We start from the raw sequence: 19098 nt of genomic DNA on the forward strand, positions 1-19098 counted from the left end.
GGTCAACATGGAGTAGGACTCAAACTACTGCAGGTGGTCCCGCCTGGATCATAGAGGCTCTAGCAGGGCAGAGCCGGATTTTTGGTGTTGCTCTCTGTCTGTCTGCAGCTCATGAGGTAATTTGATTAATGTCCAAGGCTAAAGTGAATCGGCGCAGGCGAATGGGCCTTAAATATCTATTTGCTTTCTCTGCTTCCCCCTCTTAGCTTTTGTTGACTCACTTTCACACCAGGCCATTTGTTTTATCTCATTTTTTTGTACTGAAATCAATCATGTATTCAGAATCTCTACTCTCTCACGGACACGAATACAACGGATGAGCCCTGTCTGAACTGCATGGTGCCATATTAGATTTAGGTGACAGTCACTCATGAACCAGTTCAGCCAATAAACTTAATGACCTTCCCACTGCTGGGCCTGAATTTTCTCCATTGACTTGGAATCTTAATTTGATTGCGGAAATATATGTATGTTGCTCAATCTAATTTACTCAGTGATTTTGGAACACTGAGCACTTTTGTGCTTAGGCAAGCATACCTTTCAGGCCCGGCCCCGATCCCTGCCGACTGCCTTCATGTGGGAAGCTAAATCCTGTTTTATAGGGAGCGTATAAAGGCGGCATTCTTCCGTCGCAGTAGATGTATGTTGAGGGAGCTGCAGGTCTTAGTCTGGGCCTTTCCTCCCTGAAATAAGAGCAGGAGTCCGGTATTTCTGGGGCCCCTTGTTGTTGAATAGACAGAAGTGGTCCTAGCTGGTCAAGAGAGCGCACGCTGGCTTATCGGCACTTATACAATTTCAAAACGAGAGAAAAAGATAGAGCGAAGGGCTATTTGGGGGAATGCTTTGATGTGGGTCCCCCAAAGAGTGTGGGTGGTCTGCAGACCTTTTGTGGGATTTGAACATATATATACATACGCTCATTCTCGCTCGCTCTTTCACACACTGTTCTCGCTCCCTTACACAGCGCTTCGGGCCAAGTGTGATTTCACCAGGGCGGTCAGAAGGGGTTTCTAGGGCAACCTCACAGAGGCCTTGTTCTAAAAATGGCCGCCATGGTTACTTTGAAAGCCAACCCTGGCCTCTTGAACATGCACAGAAAAGAGCCCTGAGCACCACTCGGGGAGGGGAGCTGGGTGGACTGGGTGAGGGGGAAACCAGGCTCTTTAATAGCTAGCACATGAGACATTGAAGGTTTCATACCCACCCAACCAGGAGTCATGGGAGGTGTGTGTGTGTGTGTGTGTGTGTGTGTGTGTGTGTGCATGCATGTGTCTGTGTGTCTGTGTGTGTGTGTATGTACCTAAACAGTAATATCCCTGTACTCAGCGCTTGGCTAAATTAAAAGGGCATATTTGGCGTGGGGGGCAGTTTTTGGTGCCCAGACGATTGGACGGGGAAAGGCGAAACTCATTACCTACCCATCTGTCAGAGAGTGAGAGAGAAAGAGCTGTGGGAATGCGGACGGAGGGAGGGACGGATGAAAAGGGCTTGGAAGGCGAGAGAGAGAGAGTGTCCATTAAAGCGAGGGAAACACAACAGACCTTTGCTTTCGAACAAGTCTTTTATCACTATTTAGTTTTTCATACACCATGTGTTTTGAATTTAAAAAAAAGTATCCCTGTTAATTTTCCCTATGGGAAAAAGGAAAACATTTGAAAAAGAAAGTGCAGCTGTTTTTATGACAGGCTGATAAGTGTGTGTGTGTGTGTGTGTGTGTGTGTATAAGAGCGTGTGTGTGTGTGTGTGTGTCTGTTTGTATCAGAGGTTGATTTTTCTTTGAGCTCTCTCAGCTCCACATGTTTTTGATGTTCTCCTTTTCTCTCCACTCTCTGGACCAGGGGCTACTCTTGAAACACAAGCTCATGTCGCGTGTGCACACAAAACACACACACAAACACACACACACACATACTAAATGTATTAAAAGCCATTCCTCATTTGTATGTTGTTACACAGCTAAATCAGTTAGCTCTCCATTCGACAAGCAGCTGCACCATGTAAACCTTTTTGTCTCGTTTAAGAGTGACTCAGTATATCTCTCTCTCTCTCTCTCTCTCTCTCTCTCTCTCTCTCTCTCTCTCTCTCTCTCTCTCTCTCTCTCTCTCTCTCTCACACACACTCTCTCTCACAGCTGTAGACGTATAGGCTTTGATCACCGCAGATGCAAGTGGCTGCCACATTCGATCCACACCCGTCTTCTGTGGATATTGTTAACGAACATGTACTTCCTGTGCCAGCTGGCTTTTAGAATGGAAAAGCATATCTCCATGGCAATGTTCTGCAGTTCTGCACTGTCGGATATTTGCAGCCAACACTTCTTAGTTTTGCAGATAATGCTGAGCAAAAGGGCACATATAGGAAAAACATGGTAATTTCCGTTCTCATGCTCATTTGCAACATCCATGATAATGGAGCTTTTTTTGAATTTTGGATTGATAAAGTGTTGCTGAAGGCCTCAGTCATAACTCATGTAAGAGGGTATTTAAACAGGGAGGCTGCAGAGAATAAACATAAGCCTTCGTGACCCTGTTTATGTCCTTCTCCCTTTTTCCTCCTATTCACCTGCATTCTTACTGCAACCCGCAACTATCAGGATAGAAGGAAGGCTTCTCTGACCACCTGACCTCTGTTCTGCCTGCTTGTGTGCACCTCACCCCATTACCCTCTACAGCATATGCTATGAAATATTCAACTTTCTACCCCCTCTCCCTTTTTTTTTTACCTAATGTAGAGGCCCGGAGAACGCTTTGATATCTGCGTTAATACATGCCTGATATCACAGCGATGCATGCATTCAGCCCTTTGATAAACATATTGAAGAGATGTATGTCTTTGCCCCGGTCCACATGCATTTCAGACATCTCTCCTGAACACATAAATGCATTCATAAGCTCCTCTCCATCTCTCCTAACCACTCCCATTATTAATAAATGCATGATCTCACGCTGCGACTCAGTGTGTGCACACAGGTTTGTCTCTTTCATATGCTCATCAGTGTGTGTTTTAGGCCTCTGCCGGAGACCCGCCCTGCTCATTCATATTCATACTCGCATAATGACCAGCCGCGCCTCCGGATAGCGCAGTCAGGATAAGATCAAACGTTATATTCAAACAAGAGGCTGTATTATTCATACTGTAACAGCCGCCCCGACTGCTCACTTCCTCATCTCTTTCTCAGTTCCTCCATCCGAGTTCCTGCATTTGGATTTCTGTCATGCTCATTCACTCTCACTCAGAGTCGCAACAGTGGACTGCAGCTGGTTCTGATCATGCTCTCATGATAAGAGAACATGGGGCCTTTGGCAGGTGCCTGTGGCCAGCTAAGTCTGTTTCATATAATTGGTGAACTCCATCCTCACTGTGTTCATTCTCAGAGAGATTGCTTCCATAATGTCATTTACTAAAGGGCACATTCAACGAGTTGATCGAGTCATCCAGTTCTCATGCGTTTACTTAATAGATGTTTAGGCAAAACATCCAGTTGTTGGTTCTGTGGGAAACACAATAGTTGCCTGATCTCATCTCTATCATACTGACTGACAGTTTATTCTGATCTTGTCTTGTTGCTCGGGTTAAAACTGATCATTTTTTTATGGGACAGACTTTCCAAAACCCAAACATACTCCATGAACTACCAAAGAAAAGAAGGAAATGTTCAAATTCGAGCAGCTGCAGCTTGAGAAATGTAGCCATTTTTGCTTGAGAAATCATTTAAAACTTTTTTCTCATCGATTAATCGGTTAACCGATGAAACGTTTCAGCAGAAAGGAAGCTATAACGGAGGCCTTTTACGTACATTGTACTTAACTTTTTCTTTTATTTCTCACCCTCTCAGGTTTCCATCTGAGCGGCACAGTGACGGACCCCGCCACACCCTCGTCCCCGGAGCTAGTATGCAGCGTCAGCGTCAGCTTCGACCGCTGCAAGATTACGGCGGTAACGTGCACCTGCGGCAACAAAGACATCTTCTACTGCGCCCATGTGGTGGCGCTGTCGCTTTACAGAGTACGGAAGCCCGAGCAGGTCAAACTGCACCTGCCCATCTCAGAAACCCTGTTCCAGATGAGCAGAGACCAGCTGCAGAAGTTCGTCCAGTATCTGATTTCGGTCCACCACACCGAAGTCTTGCCTACTGCGCAGAAACTGGCTGATGAGATTTTGTCACAGAACTCGGAGATCAACCAGGTCCACGGTGAGGAAAATTGTGTGTGTGTGTGTGTGTGTGTGTGTCAGTGAGTGCGAAGAGGGTCATGTGATCTTGTTAGTTTGTGTGTCTTCCTTACTCTACATGCATGCGTGTATTGACTGTGTGATGAAGGTAAAGTGTGGCAGGATCAATGTTACTCATTAGTGAGATCCAGGCAGTAAAGGAGAGACTGTGTGCCTCTAATCAACACTATAGACCCGTTATTTACCTCTGAGAGAGAGAGAGAGCGATACAGAGACAGAGACGAAGAGGCTAGTAGAGAGATAAAGAAAGGTGCATATCTCTTGTTATCAATACTGTATTTGCTGCTTACCTTAATAAGAGGGAGAAACTCAAGGGCAAACAATACAGAGCAAGAGACACCAGTGAGAACACGGAACAGAAGAAGCCATGAAAAAGCATAGATGTGTGTTTGTTAGAGAGAAAATAATGAAATAAGGGCAAGAAGACGAGGAAGAATGAAGACATACTGGACTTGGAGGAAGGAAGACTATGAGGAAACTGAGAAACAGGGACGAAAAGAAGAAGAGATTTACCCAGAAAGAAGGAAGAACCATGTATGAACATCTTAGAATGCAGGATGGAAATAAATAAAAAAAGTCAGATGGGCGATAAAGAGACAAACTGTTGTGATTGAGCGATTTTTTTTTTTTTTTTGACAGCCTATTGATTTGTTGCCCCTCCATCAATAATTCTTTAAAATTGAAACATGTCATCTGAATCAAAGCATCTAACTGAATGGCTCCTGTTCATTTAATCTGTTTGAGATTTATGTGTACATACAGTATATGTTTTCAGTCTTTATGTCTTTTACAGTTTCCTTCCGGGAAACAACATTACTTTAGTTTGGAGGGATAAAGAAACCGGATTACTGTTTACAATGTTGGGGAAAATTACGTTCACAATACAAAGTGTTATTACAAAATCAATGTGTTGTTGAAACTGTGAGTCAGTATGTTCAAAGGTACATTACAATCTAACTTTTTATGACGAGTAATAGATTCATAAATTCAGTTTTGCTTTGGGGTTGTTTCTATAAAATACACTTGAATTAAGTGCCAAATAACAGGGGTACAGGAGCTAGCATTAATGGAAGAAGGCAGACTACATGAAAATATTCCACATTCATATTATTCACGTTGAATTATAGTTGCAGCCTTTCTCTTCTTTTCTACAGCGTCATGGTGAAAAGTCTTGGATGCTTTGCAGCTGGTCTCTAAATCATCTCTGCTTGCATTGTAAATAGTGTTCTTAAAATTGGTTGTTACAAACCGAACAAGTTCAGAAGTAACAATGTATTAGGGCTGCAGCTTTTTTTCATTATTAAGTAACCTGAAGACTTATTTCTTGATTAATTGACCTATAAAATGTCAAACAATAGTGAAAAATGCCTGTTTATAATTTCCTTCAGTAAAGCTCAGCGTGACATCTTGACTTTTCGTGCTTTGTCTGACCAACACTCTTAACCTTGAAGATATTCAGTTTACTATCATACAGTAAAAGACAAATAATAGTGGCAAATCCTCACAATTGAGAAGCTGGAAGCAGAAGTTTTGGCATTTTTGCTTGACTATCAAAGTAATTGAGGTTAGAATTGTGGTTAAATTGTGGTTGTTGTTGGTCTACTTTTTGAATAGTGACTATTTTTGTGTTTTCCAAAGATATAATATCATAACTAAAGTGTAGAGTTCACATTAACATTATTTAAGTCTAGAGTTGCCTATAAAAATATGTTAGCCTATAATATTTATATATCACTCTGTAATAGTAGTACAGTATTTTTATCAGGACAAAAAGTGGCCTAATCCACATATTATATTTGTATATGTGTGTAGGGGCCCCGGACCCCACGGCAGGAGCCAGCGTGGACGACGAGAACTGCTGGCATCTGGATGAGGAGCAGGTTCAGGAGCAAGTTAAGCTCTTCCTGTCCCAGGGAGGATACCACGGCTCGGGCAAGCAGCTCAACCTGCTCTTCAGCAAGGTCAGGAGCCAGTAGCATTCATTCACATACAGAACATAACAACACACATACAACACATACCAACCCTGACTGCCACAGCAACAAGCACACAGTTCATTCTAACCTCTCTGTCTCTTTTTTTTTTTTTTTAAGTTTCCTTTCCTCTTTACAAGAACACGAAAAATGCAGTCTCACCCTTATCCTTCCCTCTGTATCCTGTTGATAAATATTTTCTCTCTGTCTCTCTCTCTCTAGTGCACTTGTATTCTCTTCAATTCCCTTCTGAAAAGAGGCCTTCCTCTGTTCAAAGTAATCCCAGACAAAACAACTTACATATATTGGCACATACATTAAAAGTGGCACGCCGCCTCTTAGCCGGAGCTAATTGCAGGATGGAGGGAGAGAAAGAGATATAGAAAGAGGGAAAGCTTGCACTGTATACTACTCTGTACCCACGATTAAACGATTACATGAGAGATGTGTGCGTGTCCGCTCTGTTGCCTGGTATTACGGTGGCAAAGCGAGGCCAGCATTAATGTGCTGTGTGCTATGTAAAGACCGCAAGGCAAGGCCATTATCATCTACCCTGCCCGGCTTTTAGAATGTCTCTCGGCTTCACGCTCTTTGATGCCTGTTCTATCTTTTTCAGCACACACACACACACATATACACATACTGACAGACACATACATGCTTGCACAGACACATACACACTCACACCCACGTTTAGAGTACACCGACATGCCCTCAAATCACAAAAACACATGTACTGTGTATGCGTTTGTGTATATACGTAATCCTGTGTCTGTGGCTTTTTCTTGGTGTGTGTTTGTGGATAGAAATGTTTGTTTTGTTTTGTTGTTTCTTTTTACAGATTTTTAGCCAAAAAATACAGAGAACTTCTAACAGTATTTCTGTTTAAACCAATTTTACTTGAATTTTATATCTCCCACTCACTGAAGTGGTTGTTTTTTCCCTGTTGCAAGAAGTTGCTGACCACCGTAGTTTACAATAAATTGGGTCCTCTTGCGATTAGCGCAGCTCAGAAGATGCGGTTCGAGAAAGCGAGGAGAAAAGAAGGAGAGAACAGAGCTGCTGGTTTTCCTCCAGTGCCCCTCTCAGAGAAAAAAGAAAGTTGTGTGTTTGCATTGAAAAGTGTTTTTAAAATCATATTTTCACTCAGATTTTTGTCATTTTTTTTTCATTTTCACAATACTAGAAAAACAGAAAAAAATCCTGGGTTTTACAGGATATTTTCATGCATGCGTCTGTTTCCTCATGGTCCTCTTTTTGTGTTTGTATAAACCACATGTGTGTGTGCGGGCGTGTATGTAACCGTCCCTCCCTGTCTCCTCCTCTCTCCTCCTCTAGGTGAGGGAGATGTTGAAGATGCGTGACTCCAACGGAGCGAGGATGTTAACACTGATCACAGAACAGTTCATGGCCGACCCTCGGCTGGCGCTGTGGAGACAGCAGGGCACCACCATGACCGACAAGTACAGACAGCTCTGGGACGAGCTGGGTGAGTGGGAAACACACACGCACACAAATTGTCCTACTTAAGTGCACAAGTAGAGACAGACACACACACACACACACACACACATCTTTCACAGTATGCACAGGCACGGAGAGATTTAGCAAGGTGGGTGATCGAACGCAGACATCGACACAAAGGCACACACGCGCATATTTTTTTTCCCTGTTTGTTTATTTGTCCTTTGTTTCCAAGACAGCCCACACACACACACACACACATACACACACACACACACACACACTCATCACTGACAGCCCAGTCTTCTCCCCCTGACTGTGAATGCAGGTTTGGCAGCTCAGCAAGAGTGTCTTTGTGAATTACAAGCCGTTTAAGGCAGCACATCGCGCCTCATCAAAACCCCAAATATTATGACCTCCGTAATGTTTTCAAACGCTTCGCATTATATATTTAGTTAATGTGACAGAGTGCTGCTTGCCATGCAGTTGTTTGGTTTGATACAGTGTGTAGTTCCTCTGACAGATGTACTGTACCTACAGCGAAACACTTCCTCACAAACCACAAAACCAACAAGCCCGTCACCAGGACAGCAGTCGTGTTGTCTCCTTCCTTTGTTGTTTCCCTCTAATGTCTTGGTTGATGCTGCTGTTGTTGGCGATGATGATTTTCATTTTCTCCCTTTGGTCTTGTTCTGCACTCTGTGAGGACAGCGCAGTGATCTCATCTGTTTCAATCCCACGTATTTTTGGAAGTGTGTGTACGGTCTCTTTGAAGTCCACACTTCAAACCCTTCTTCCCAAGTCCTTATCACTCCCCCTGATGTGTGGTGAATGCTGCCTCTCGGCACCGCTCTCTCTCTCTCTCTCTCTCTCTCTCTCTCTCTCTCTCTCTCTCCTTCTCTCTCTCTCTCTCTCTCTCTCTCTCTCTCTCCCCATCTTTTGTCTTTCTCCTTTGAGCTGCAACTACTCCTCTCCTCCAGACACAAAGCCGAGCCTCATTCACTTGTCCTCAGCCATGTCTCCTCGTCCAAATCATCTCCGCTCCCATTTCATTTTCTATTTCCCCCTTTTTTTTTTCCTGCTCTCCCTCTGTTCTGCACCTTTTGTGTTCTTTTTCGCTCTTCATGTTCTGTCTTCGTCCTTGTCTTCGTCCTTCCTCCCAAACTCTCTCCGTCTTTTGCATGCATGCATAAAAACAACACAATAACACACAAACACATGCTGAGGAGTGTACATATCTCCAGCAGTCTTGAGAGTAAAAATCCCTGAATGTGCTCGTATCCCAAGAGACTTAGCCACTTTTCATATTCTGTTTGTTCCAATTTACTCCAAAATGATGTGTGTGCAGTCCACGTTGCCTGGGGACTAGTTAAGTTCTCTGTTTTCACAGAGTTTTGTATTCCAGTGCAAGAGGGCGGCAGCATACAAAATGTGCTCTAAAAGAAAAAGGAACGATGTTATGACTGCTGCACATCTTTGAAAACTGCCTCGAGCTTTCAATCTTGCCAGATAGCTGTGTTTAGGAGTTTTTAATCTCAAAAGATACACCTTCCTGCATTGTATGACTCATTGCTTACATCACTGGGAAGTAGGGTAGGTGACTCAAGTGTGTGTGTGTGTGTGTGTGTGTGTTTATGTTCGTGTGTGTCCAGGTGCCCTGTGGATGTGCATCGTACTGAACCCCCACTGCAAGCCAGAGCAGAAGTCATCATGGCTGCGCCAGCTGCGCAGATGGAACAGCGTGGATGTCTGCCCCTGGGAGGACGGTAACCACGGCAACGAGCTGCCCAACCTCACCCACTCACTGCCTCAGGGTGCCCATGGCAACCAAGGTCAGAGATTGACAAGTTTTGTATGTTTGTCAATAACATATTTACTTTGTAATAAAGTATCTCACAGTGGAAAAGGTGAGAAGTGCTAAATGTAGCATTTGTACATCAATAGAGGAGCCTCCATCTTATGCATATTGAAGGTTACTGTTTGCATCATTCTGCATGTGTTTGTGTTTCTTTTACCTTACGAAAGATGATCAACCCTTTGGAGATGATTTTTCCATGAAGCTCATTCGCGCTGAAAGCTTCACTTCAGTTCAGATGAAAACAGTGGCAGATTTTCTGCCGTGTAGAAGCTGCTACAGGCTGCCAATCTTCTAGGTTATGGTTATGTTTGTTTACAGTAATTATGCTAATGCACAAAAATTAACATATTATTAATATTAATATGATAATGCATGGACTTTTCAGCCAAAAGGCAACCAAATGACCATGCAAGTGGGCTAGCTGATGATCATTACCTGCCTTTCTCTCAGCATGTGAAGGTGATCGAGCATTAAATCCTTCCTCCGCCTGTCTTCCACCTCTTTTTCCTGCAGAGATGCGCCCCCACAGGACTGTGTTCACACGGGCTATTGAGGCCTGTGACCTGCACTGGCAGGACCGACACCTCCAGCACATTATCGCCAGTGACCTCTATGCCAACTACTGTTACCATGACAACCAGGAGGGCTCCCTCTTTGACACACGTGGCTCACCCCTGTGGCATGGTGAGTCTGTGTTTACTGTATGTGGGTGTATGAGTGTCAGATCGGTTGTTTACATGCAGTAAGTTGGTCCGGGAACATGCAGACACAGTGAGAGATGATGAGAGTTAAACACTTTGCCGTTTTCTCAGAACATGTCCCAACGGCCTGTGCCAGGGTGGACGCCCTGCGTTCACACGGTTACCCCAGAGAAGCCCTCAGACTGGCCATCGCTGTGGTGAACACGTTACGACGGCAGCAGCAGAGGCAACTGGAGCACTTCCGACGGCACAAGAAAGGTGAAGCCTGTTTTTAAGGTGTCCATTTTTTGAAGTAATTAACCGAGAGGGAGGTTGTGTTGTTGTTAGAATAACATTTTGCTTGAATTCTTTGTCCTTATTAATTTAGTTTAATTCGATGTAAGAACTTGTTCATTTGTCTAGTGCAGGTCAAGTTGTTTATTTATTGTTTTGTTATCTTTCATTTGGTCTATTTGGTGGAGGTCATTGAATAATTTTTGGTAATTTCAGTTCAGAAAATATGTGCATGGTTTTACAAGACATCGCGTTAACAGCATACTTCTGTCTGCACTCTCCTCTAACTGCGTCACTGTCTGCTCCACTTTGTCTCAGAGTTGCTTCATAAAGGCCATACTTCCATCACCAACATGGAGGGCTGGGTGGGACATCCCCTGGATCCCATCGGCACCTTGTTCAGCACCCTGACAGAGTCGGGACGAGCGGGAGAGGAGGGCTCGAATACCTGTTTAGACCTCTCAGGTACTGTTGATTTAACTGGCGTCCCCAATGAAAAGAAATTTACACATATACTTAATATAGCCCTGGTGCTATGGCAACATATGAAACAAAAAAAAGCCAAGAAGATTAAACAGTATGTTGTGTCACATACTCGTATCATATGATTTGAATATAACATACTGTATACATGGCTTACATAATCACCACATATAAAACAATACTATAAGTATAGCATGGTATAAAATGAGCAGGGCTACAATCATGAAAGTACGCAAAGGTTTGTATGTTTATACACAGATTTTTATACATTTTTCATTTTTGCACATTCTGTATTATTCCCAATGTTTTATTTGTGACATTAGATGGCAAAGAGATTTTTTTCAGCCTCATACTTTTCAGGTCTTTTCATATTTCTCGGCTTACATTAGAATGCAGATGTTATAAAGCACAGTTTAAGCGCAGATTCAACTTCAGTCTCTTTGGCTCATCTTATCATGCCTCCTCTCATGTTTTTTAAATTCTCTTCCCCCACGCTCCTCGATCTCTCCGTCCCTCATCGCCTCCTCTGCTCACCGAAATAGCCCTCTCCTCTGAGGTAGAGCAGTGAACAGAGGAATGCTCCTGAGGCGTTAATCTTTATTTTGGATGGTCGCTGGGTTCAGACATCTACTGTGTGACTGACACAGCGGTTTTCCATAAGAGACAGACTCATCTAGCGTCCAGACCTCAGAGAATAACACTGACTACCACCTCACGCCAGCTCACTTCCTTTGATCTACCTCTCATCTTTGTCTTCTTCACAGACTGCTCCAGTGTAGTTAGTCGCGCAGACCTCCAGCGGATGCCCGTGCAGCGATTGCTGGGAGACGGTGAATCCTACGTGGCGCTGGCAGTGGAGACGGCTCTGATTGGCTTAGGCCAGCAGCGGGTGATGCCAGACGGGCTGTACGCGCAAGAAAAGGTGTGCCGCAACGAAGAGCAGCTATTGGCCAAGCTGCAGGAAGTGGAACTGGACGACTCCCTGGTCAAAATCTTCCGAAAACAAGCTGTCTTTCTGCTAGAGGGTGAGAGAGATAACATTTCACCCTTATTCTGCTTCTGCTTTTATTCTCCCAGCAGTCCCCACACATGTACACACGTACACACACGTACACACACACACACACACACACACACACACACACATACATATAAATATATATATATACATATATATGTATATACTGTCTATATACAGTATATATACACGCACAACTCCTCTCTGTCTTGTCTCTCCTCCCACACACCAGCCTACACATTCTTGCTTAAACAGGAAAAAACACATTGGACTCTGTCTCACTATTTATTGTCCTTTCATTTTGTGGTGCAAATAGAGGCTGAGCTGCCCCGGGCCAGACCAAAATGAGCTCTTTACACAGTAACACCAGGGGTATTGTGTCAGCACACATGCGTGCACACACAACAGTGTGTACATTTACAGGACTGAACTGGAACAGAATGCAACGGCTGGGGTTTGGTTATGGGAAAGGGAGAAGGAGGAGGGGGGGGTGACACATCCTGGCTGGCCCAACCCAGTCAAGATTTTACTCCAGACCCCACCCAAACCCCAGCCCAGCCCTGCCCGGCCCGACGCGACCACCCACCTCTGGCTCCGTTACTAATAGAGCACCCGGCTCTGAGGCCTCTGCGGGCCCCTGGAGGCTGCAGCCGCGCCACTGTGTGATGTGGTCTGTGGCTTAGGAGCCTGTTGGGGTTTAAAATAACCCACTAGAGACGAGGGGAAGTGGAGGAAGAGGGGGAGAGAAGGGAGAGAGCGCAGGGCCAAGTCTACACACGACCATATGGTTTTTGACGTCACAGTTTGTTTAAATGCCGCGTGGCTTTGACTCTCCCAGGCTGGGAGGGATAGACCAGATAAGTCTCTCCTAAGTGTATTACAGCATAAAAAAGCACAACTCACAGTACAACAGAATGAAAAAACAGTTGTTTTTCTTGTTTGTTTTTACTGTATATGCTATAAAATTCAATACCATTCCATAAAATTCATGGATCCAATGAGTCACATAATTGTTAATTTCTTCCCCCTTTTTCATCTGTCACTAATAACCGTTCCTCTTGTTTGTGTTTGTGTGTTTTTTGCACAGCTGGCCCGTACGCTGGTCTGGGGGAGATTGTCCACAGAGAGAGTGTTCCCATGCACACCTTCGCCCGCTATCTCTTCACCTCTCTCCTACCTCACGACGCTGAACTAGCGTACAAAATTGCACTGAGAGCCATGAGGTAGGTACCCTAAAGTTGTGTGTGTGTGTGTGGCTATAATCATGACAAAACCTTGTTGATCAGATTTCATTGACTTTCATTTGAAGTATTTCATGCTGATCCTTGGATTAAGAAAATCCTCCCAAGTTCGGTCTTATGGAGCCTTTTAAAAATTCCAACTCTTCAATGTACGGCGGTCAGCTCCAAAACATGGCTGTTTTTGCAAAGCCTGTTCGGTACAAACAAATCTTCAAACTGAACTGACTGTACTCAATCACCTCCGACCAAATCAGTAGCTTTTAGCAGTGGAGCTCCCCTCACTGGTGACAAAGAGCACCTTTTCAGCTCAGCAGTGATTCACAGTATGTTACTAAAAGGCATCAAAAACCACAGAAACCATCATGATGTGATAACTGTTGCAAATACTCTGCTGCTGAGCTATTACGCCTAATTTTGCATTGAACTGAACATAACAGCTTGAACCAGCAACATACTGAATGTACTACTGAACTGAAGACAGTCAGACGGTGACGCGTTCACTTACTGATGTGTGTACTAAAGTGCGTACATAGTCAGTGTCTACAAATCTTTGAATTTAATTGAATGAAACAGTTCAAATCAGCAAAGTTACACCTCTATTAAGACCAACCAACTGCATCACTTGCTTAACAACTTACTTTTGCAGATTGCAATCAAGCACACGGCATTCAGGTTTCAGATTCCAGCTGTAAAACTCGTAAAAGCTTCTGATATCACAAGATATCTGTGGTGATCTGCCATATTTTGTCATCATGGCCAAATCTGAGTTATAAACAGAAGATTTAAGAGGTTTTTACCAGACAGGAACTTTATAGAGGATTGTGTCTGTGTGTGGCTCTGTCCTGTTTGTGGGACTGACTGTGCGTTGTCCATGTGATCTCTCTATATTAAGCTCCTGTGTGTATTCATCTGTGGACAATGTGTACATGTGTATGTGTGTTAATCAGTCTGCGCTGCTGTGTTTTGATGTTGTGACTAGTGGGAGCTGGATCAGTGAATATTAATTACATTAATGAGAGTGTAATTAGTGTGGCTGTAATGAGGAGGAAGCACACACATACACACACACATGCACACACACAGGGCCAACAGGGACAGGGCAGTGTGGGGAAGATGTTTGTTGTGTTTCTACAAAGCGAGGCCTCTGAGTCCATCACTGGAAAACTGGCAAATGTTCAGTGAATGAATGGGAAGTGAGTTCTTTTTTTTTTTTTTTTTTTTAAGGCTTACACCGTCAAGTGTCACAGTTGGACAATTGCAGAACAAAAGGACAGCAAACACAGCGCTCACACCTTCCTGCTGTTAACCAGTTAGGAGGCGGCAGGAATTGAAATAATATGCTTACGAAACCAAAACAATATGGTCGGAGTTTTCATTCAGGAGCCGTGCGGTTTCAAGGTTGCACATCCAGCCGCTGCCTCTAACCCGTGTCCCGAACCTGTTTTCCCTGAGTCAGCCTCTCCCTTCCCTCCCTTGCTACTTCCCTTCACCTTCCCCTGTTTCCTCCCCTCACCTCCTCCATCCTCACTCCTGTGGTGTGAAACCGGCGATTTAGAATAATATGGCCACTTATGGGTGCTCCTGGGAGCCAGGGGTGTCTACTCAGCACATAATGAATGTGTGTAATGTAGCGTAGTGTAATATGATAGCATATACCTCCTCGCTCCCACGGGACGGCGAATAGTTAAATATAGAGGAGGAGGTAAAGGAACCAGGGCTATTTTAATGGACCCATTATAACACTATCATTGATACAAGGAGAGAGAAAAAGTCTAGCTCTCTCGCTCATTTACACACACACACACTTTTTCACTTTCCACTTGCTTTCCTTATTTGTCTTGTACTCTTTCACAGTTTCTCTCAGCTTTTTTTTTTAAATGAGAGGAAGTCAGACTGGCTCCATGCACAAATGCATATCCAGTGAAGTATTTTAAAGCATGTGTGTGTGTGTGTGCACTGTGGATGAGGTTAATTAAAGCATGGGAGAGCAGCATATGCTGTGCGATGGCTTGGTGTGAGCGGCCAACACACAAAAAAAAAAAAAAACACTGCCTATTGGTTCACGAGCTGCCCAGATTTTGAATTCTGCAGCCATAGAAGAAGCAACTCGCTCCCTCTCAGGAGACGGTTCTTATCTCAATTCTTTGGAAGCCAAGGAGACAAATCCCAACCGCTTGTTATCATATAAGATTTCCATATAAGATACCAGTCTTCCAATGCTAATGAATCTAGATCCTCACTATAATCCACAACCTTTGATCCTCCGCATAATCCATAATCTTTGAATATACAGCATTGTTTATCATAACTGCAGCGTTAGGATAAACGAAGTCAATGATATAGCAATGACACGTGCAGGTAGCTGACGTCCCCGTTTCTTTAAGTGAGGTCAGACCGTGTAGTCTGTTACAATTACATGCAGTGCCCCTGAAAACACACAAAACATTTCTGAATGTTTTCCTCTTTCGATCATGCATATATTCATGTGAAAAAGACAGACAGACATAAAAAAAGATGCTCAGAATTCAAGTCGCCATCAGTATTCACTCGTTTTTTTTCGACACATGCTATAACACATGCACACACACATAATCATAATACTAACAGGTAAAATTAGACCACTTGAAAACAATAGAGCAAGCGGGTATCAGTAAAAGGGTTCAACTACATTCTTTGTTTTTCATGTTTTAAATTCAGTTGAATGGTTATATGCTTACCTATGAGTCAGATAAAATCCTATTGTCGGTGCTCTTTTGACATTTCTTAAAAACAAAAAAAAATGCACAAAGATTAAGCTCAAATTAAGGCAAATTTCTTAGAATACTGAGAAATTGATCACCGTTTTGATGCTGTGCAGAAAACAGTGCCTCACTCAAAGCAGATGTCACTTTCACGCATACTAGGCACTTAAGAGCTGCGCGCTGAATTTCGGGGGGTTACCTCTCGTCACTCCTGTCAAGACAGCAGAGCGGTCGCGCTGACGGTTTCCAACTTTGAGTTTGTGTATAGAGTGGAGGTCTTCCAGCGGATGTGTAGCTTAGCTGATAGATGTGTGCTTGATAAATTATGAAAGTGAAGGGTGTTTACAGTCAGAAAGGGAAAGGACCACGAGGTAGAGAGGTCAGTAGTCATGGTGATGCTGACCAGCTGACTGGACTGCTTTTTATCAATGTCATACTTCCTTCTTTTTCACTTCTCGGTCTGCATCTCATTCTTCCTGTGTATAAATACGCAATTAAGTGTGTGTTACTATTCCATAAATAATCCCCCTGATCTACTGAAACTGCAACCCATCAGCTGTTTCTACATATCCGTGTCTCCTCACTATATGGCGTCTGTCTTCTGTGCTCCCTTGCAGACTCACTTCACTCCGTCGCCCTTGAATATTTCTGGTGCGATACGTATTGCTGTGTCCCTTTTTTCAGATGTGACAGGGTGCTACAGTGCCACAGGACCCGTTTGACACCAGAGCTGCTGCTGCCCACCACCACCCCCCAACCCTCACCCACCCACCCCCCACCCCCCCTCCTCCTCTCACTGCCTTGCACAGGGAATTGATTGCCTCTTACAGCTCACTCTGTTAGTGTTTTATATATCATTGATGCACATTTATATCCGGAAGATAAGGTTGTTCTGTAAAGAAATATGAGTTTAATTTGATGTTTTAAGCACACTTGACGTCGAGTTGAGAGTTTGTGTAGTGTTATTGCGCAGAGAAGATGATCATGTTTACAGCCAGTGTGCACCATTTTGTTGTAGTTTACAAGGTGCTCGATGAGAACGCACCTGCGGCAGCAAATTTACTGTACTTGTGCTCAGACTGAATGCTTCACAGCAATCCATGAGGATTTTTTTTTTTTTTTTCATCATTTGTTTTTTTTTTTTTTTTTTCTCATGGAACAATAGCCCAGTATGGATTTTCCTCCCCAACATTTTGAAGAGGTTATTTTTCAGCAAGCCAGGCCTCTCAAGCTCCCATCCAATGGAGGCCTCTGGCTCTCTGGTGAAAACCAAACAAAGACAGGAATGTTGATGAGGCCTCCATCTTTACCCAGGGCCCTTTTTTTTTTTGCTTTGCTACACCCCAGGAATCTTCCAGAAGTCCCCAGTGTGGTGGGAGCTTTTAGCAGCTCTTTAGATGTGTGTGGAAGGAACCTGGCTGTTGCTAAGGCTTCCAAACATCTCCATTTTACACCAAGTGTCAGTGTTCACACTCTCGCGTATCTCGACCGGGTTTTTGTCACCTTCTCTCTCCAAGTGACGAGCCCCCATTTGTGCCCTCTTGGGCAAAACCGAGTGACGAAGAGGCTGTTTTTGTACATGCCTTCACTCAGGTGGCAACAGTATCACATGCACTTTGCTCTGAAATTGAAACTGGCATTTAGCATCACATTGCTTTTACCGGGCTGCTTTGATGTGTTTTCAAAAGGGCAGGTGTGTGTGTCTGTCTGAGCGTATGCGTGTGTGTGTGTGTGTGTGTGTGCTGGCTCTTTTCATTCATGTGTGTCGGTATTTGTTTGATGTGTGTCCAGCCTTACGGGGCTGGAAGGTGAATTCCTTAATTTCCCCGTGGACTCAATTAGCTTTGTGATTGGCTGAGAGAAGGCCAGGTTGTGCTGTCTTCTGAAGGAAAGAAGACCTTTGAAACTGAGGTGGGAGCGGAGGGAAGAGAAGTGAAGCAGAATAGGAGATGAGCTGGTCACAGTGGTAATGGTGGTTCTGCTCATGGTGCTGGTGAGGACCTGGCCCTGTCAGTGTTATTATAATGAGAGAGAGAGAGAGGGGAACTAGAGAAGCTTCTTCATCCACTAGCAGGTGTTGCACGGCTCTGACTTCATTATGACCAATTAGAGTGAAGAAAATACTAATTATACCTTGGTTTCTAGGTGATTAAATACTAGGTTGGAAGTAAATTGCAGGGATAGGATAACTGTAATCCCCCTGTGATCACTGAAGTCATTTTCATTTTGAAGTCACTTTCAAACCACTCATAATGAAGATTTTCTCTGTCTTTACAGTATTTCTGTCTGTCTTCTTGTTACTGTATGAAGAAAGTGTGATTTTGATCATTCATGGACTCTTGGTGTCTCTCTGATTATTATCCTCTCAATCTCTGTCTTTCTTATTCTGAAGCATCATTCGTTATATGATATATTTAACTGAAGTAAATTGTTTTCTGCAGAGTATCATCTTCTCTTTCTGTCTCTCCGTCAGGTTGCCGGTGTTGGAATCGACGGCCTCGTCCGGTGACCTGTCACGACCTCACCACATCGTGTCCGTGGTGCCCAACCGCTACCCACGCTGGTTCACCCTGAGCCACATAGAGTCTCAGCAGTGTGAGCTGGCCTCCACCATGCTCACTGCTGCCAAAGGTGCCGACATATTCGCAAATACACGCTGACATAAACATATATAGTACACGGAAAAAAGCTATCCCGCTAACATATCCTGTTCTAAAACATTCCTGTCCTGTTCCCTATCTCTTCCAGGTGACAGTCGCAGGCTGGAGACAGTCCTGGAGTCCATCCAGAAAAACATTCACTCATCGTCTCACATCTTCAAACTGGCACAGGATGCATTCAAGATCGCCACTCTGATGGACACCCTGCCTGACATCACACTTCTCAAAGTCTCTCTGGAGCTTGGACTGCAGGTATGCAGACACGCCCACGTAGTGTGGATACTATGTTCAATATACTTAAATCTATAGTTTTAATATTGCAAATTAATACCAACCAATATTCATTCATTTGCAATACTCTACTAATACCAAGTCACTATAAGGCCACTGTTTATTTTTTAAACTGTTAAAACCCTGAATTCTGTCACACTGATTCTTACTGAGTTTTTGTTTTTG

The 19098-nt window shown here is 43.8% G+C and overlaps 1 protein-coding gene across 1 annotated transcript in view; it reads left to right on the plus strand.

The window, feature by feature from the left end:
- The window catches only part of LOC122997904 (zinc finger SWIM domain-containing protein 6-like), a 45075-nt gene that overhangs the window by 20648 nt on the left and 5329 nt on the right, over window positions 1-19098 (plus strand). The window contains exons 2-12 of the mRNA XM_044374251.1: window positions 3836-4192; window positions 6043-6191; window positions 7542-7692; window positions 9320-9499; window positions 10039-10209; window positions 10338-10484; window positions 10818-10964; window positions 11747-12007; window positions 13088-13223; window positions 18456-18613; window positions 18731-18894. Of these exons, the coding sequence (XP_044230186.1) occupies window positions 3836-4192; window positions 6043-6191; window positions 7542-7692; window positions 9320-9499; window positions 10039-10209; window positions 10338-10484; window positions 10818-10964; window positions 11747-12007; window positions 13088-13223; window positions 18456-18613; window positions 18731-18894 (2021 nt within the window). The remainder of the gene's footprint in view (window positions 1-3835; window positions 4193-6042; window positions 6192-7541; window positions 7693-9319; window positions 9500-10038; window positions 10210-10337; window positions 10485-10817; window positions 10965-11746; window positions 12008-13087; window positions 13224-18455; window positions 18614-18730; window positions 18895-19098) is intronic.

Source organism: Thunnus albacares, chromosome 2 (assembly GCF_914725855.1).
Source record: "Thunnus albacares chromosome 2, fThuAlb1.1, whole genome shotgun sequence".
Classification (NCBI taxonomy): domain Eukaryota; kingdom Metazoa; phylum Chordata; class Actinopteri; order Scombriformes; family Scombridae; genus Thunnus; species Thunnus albacares.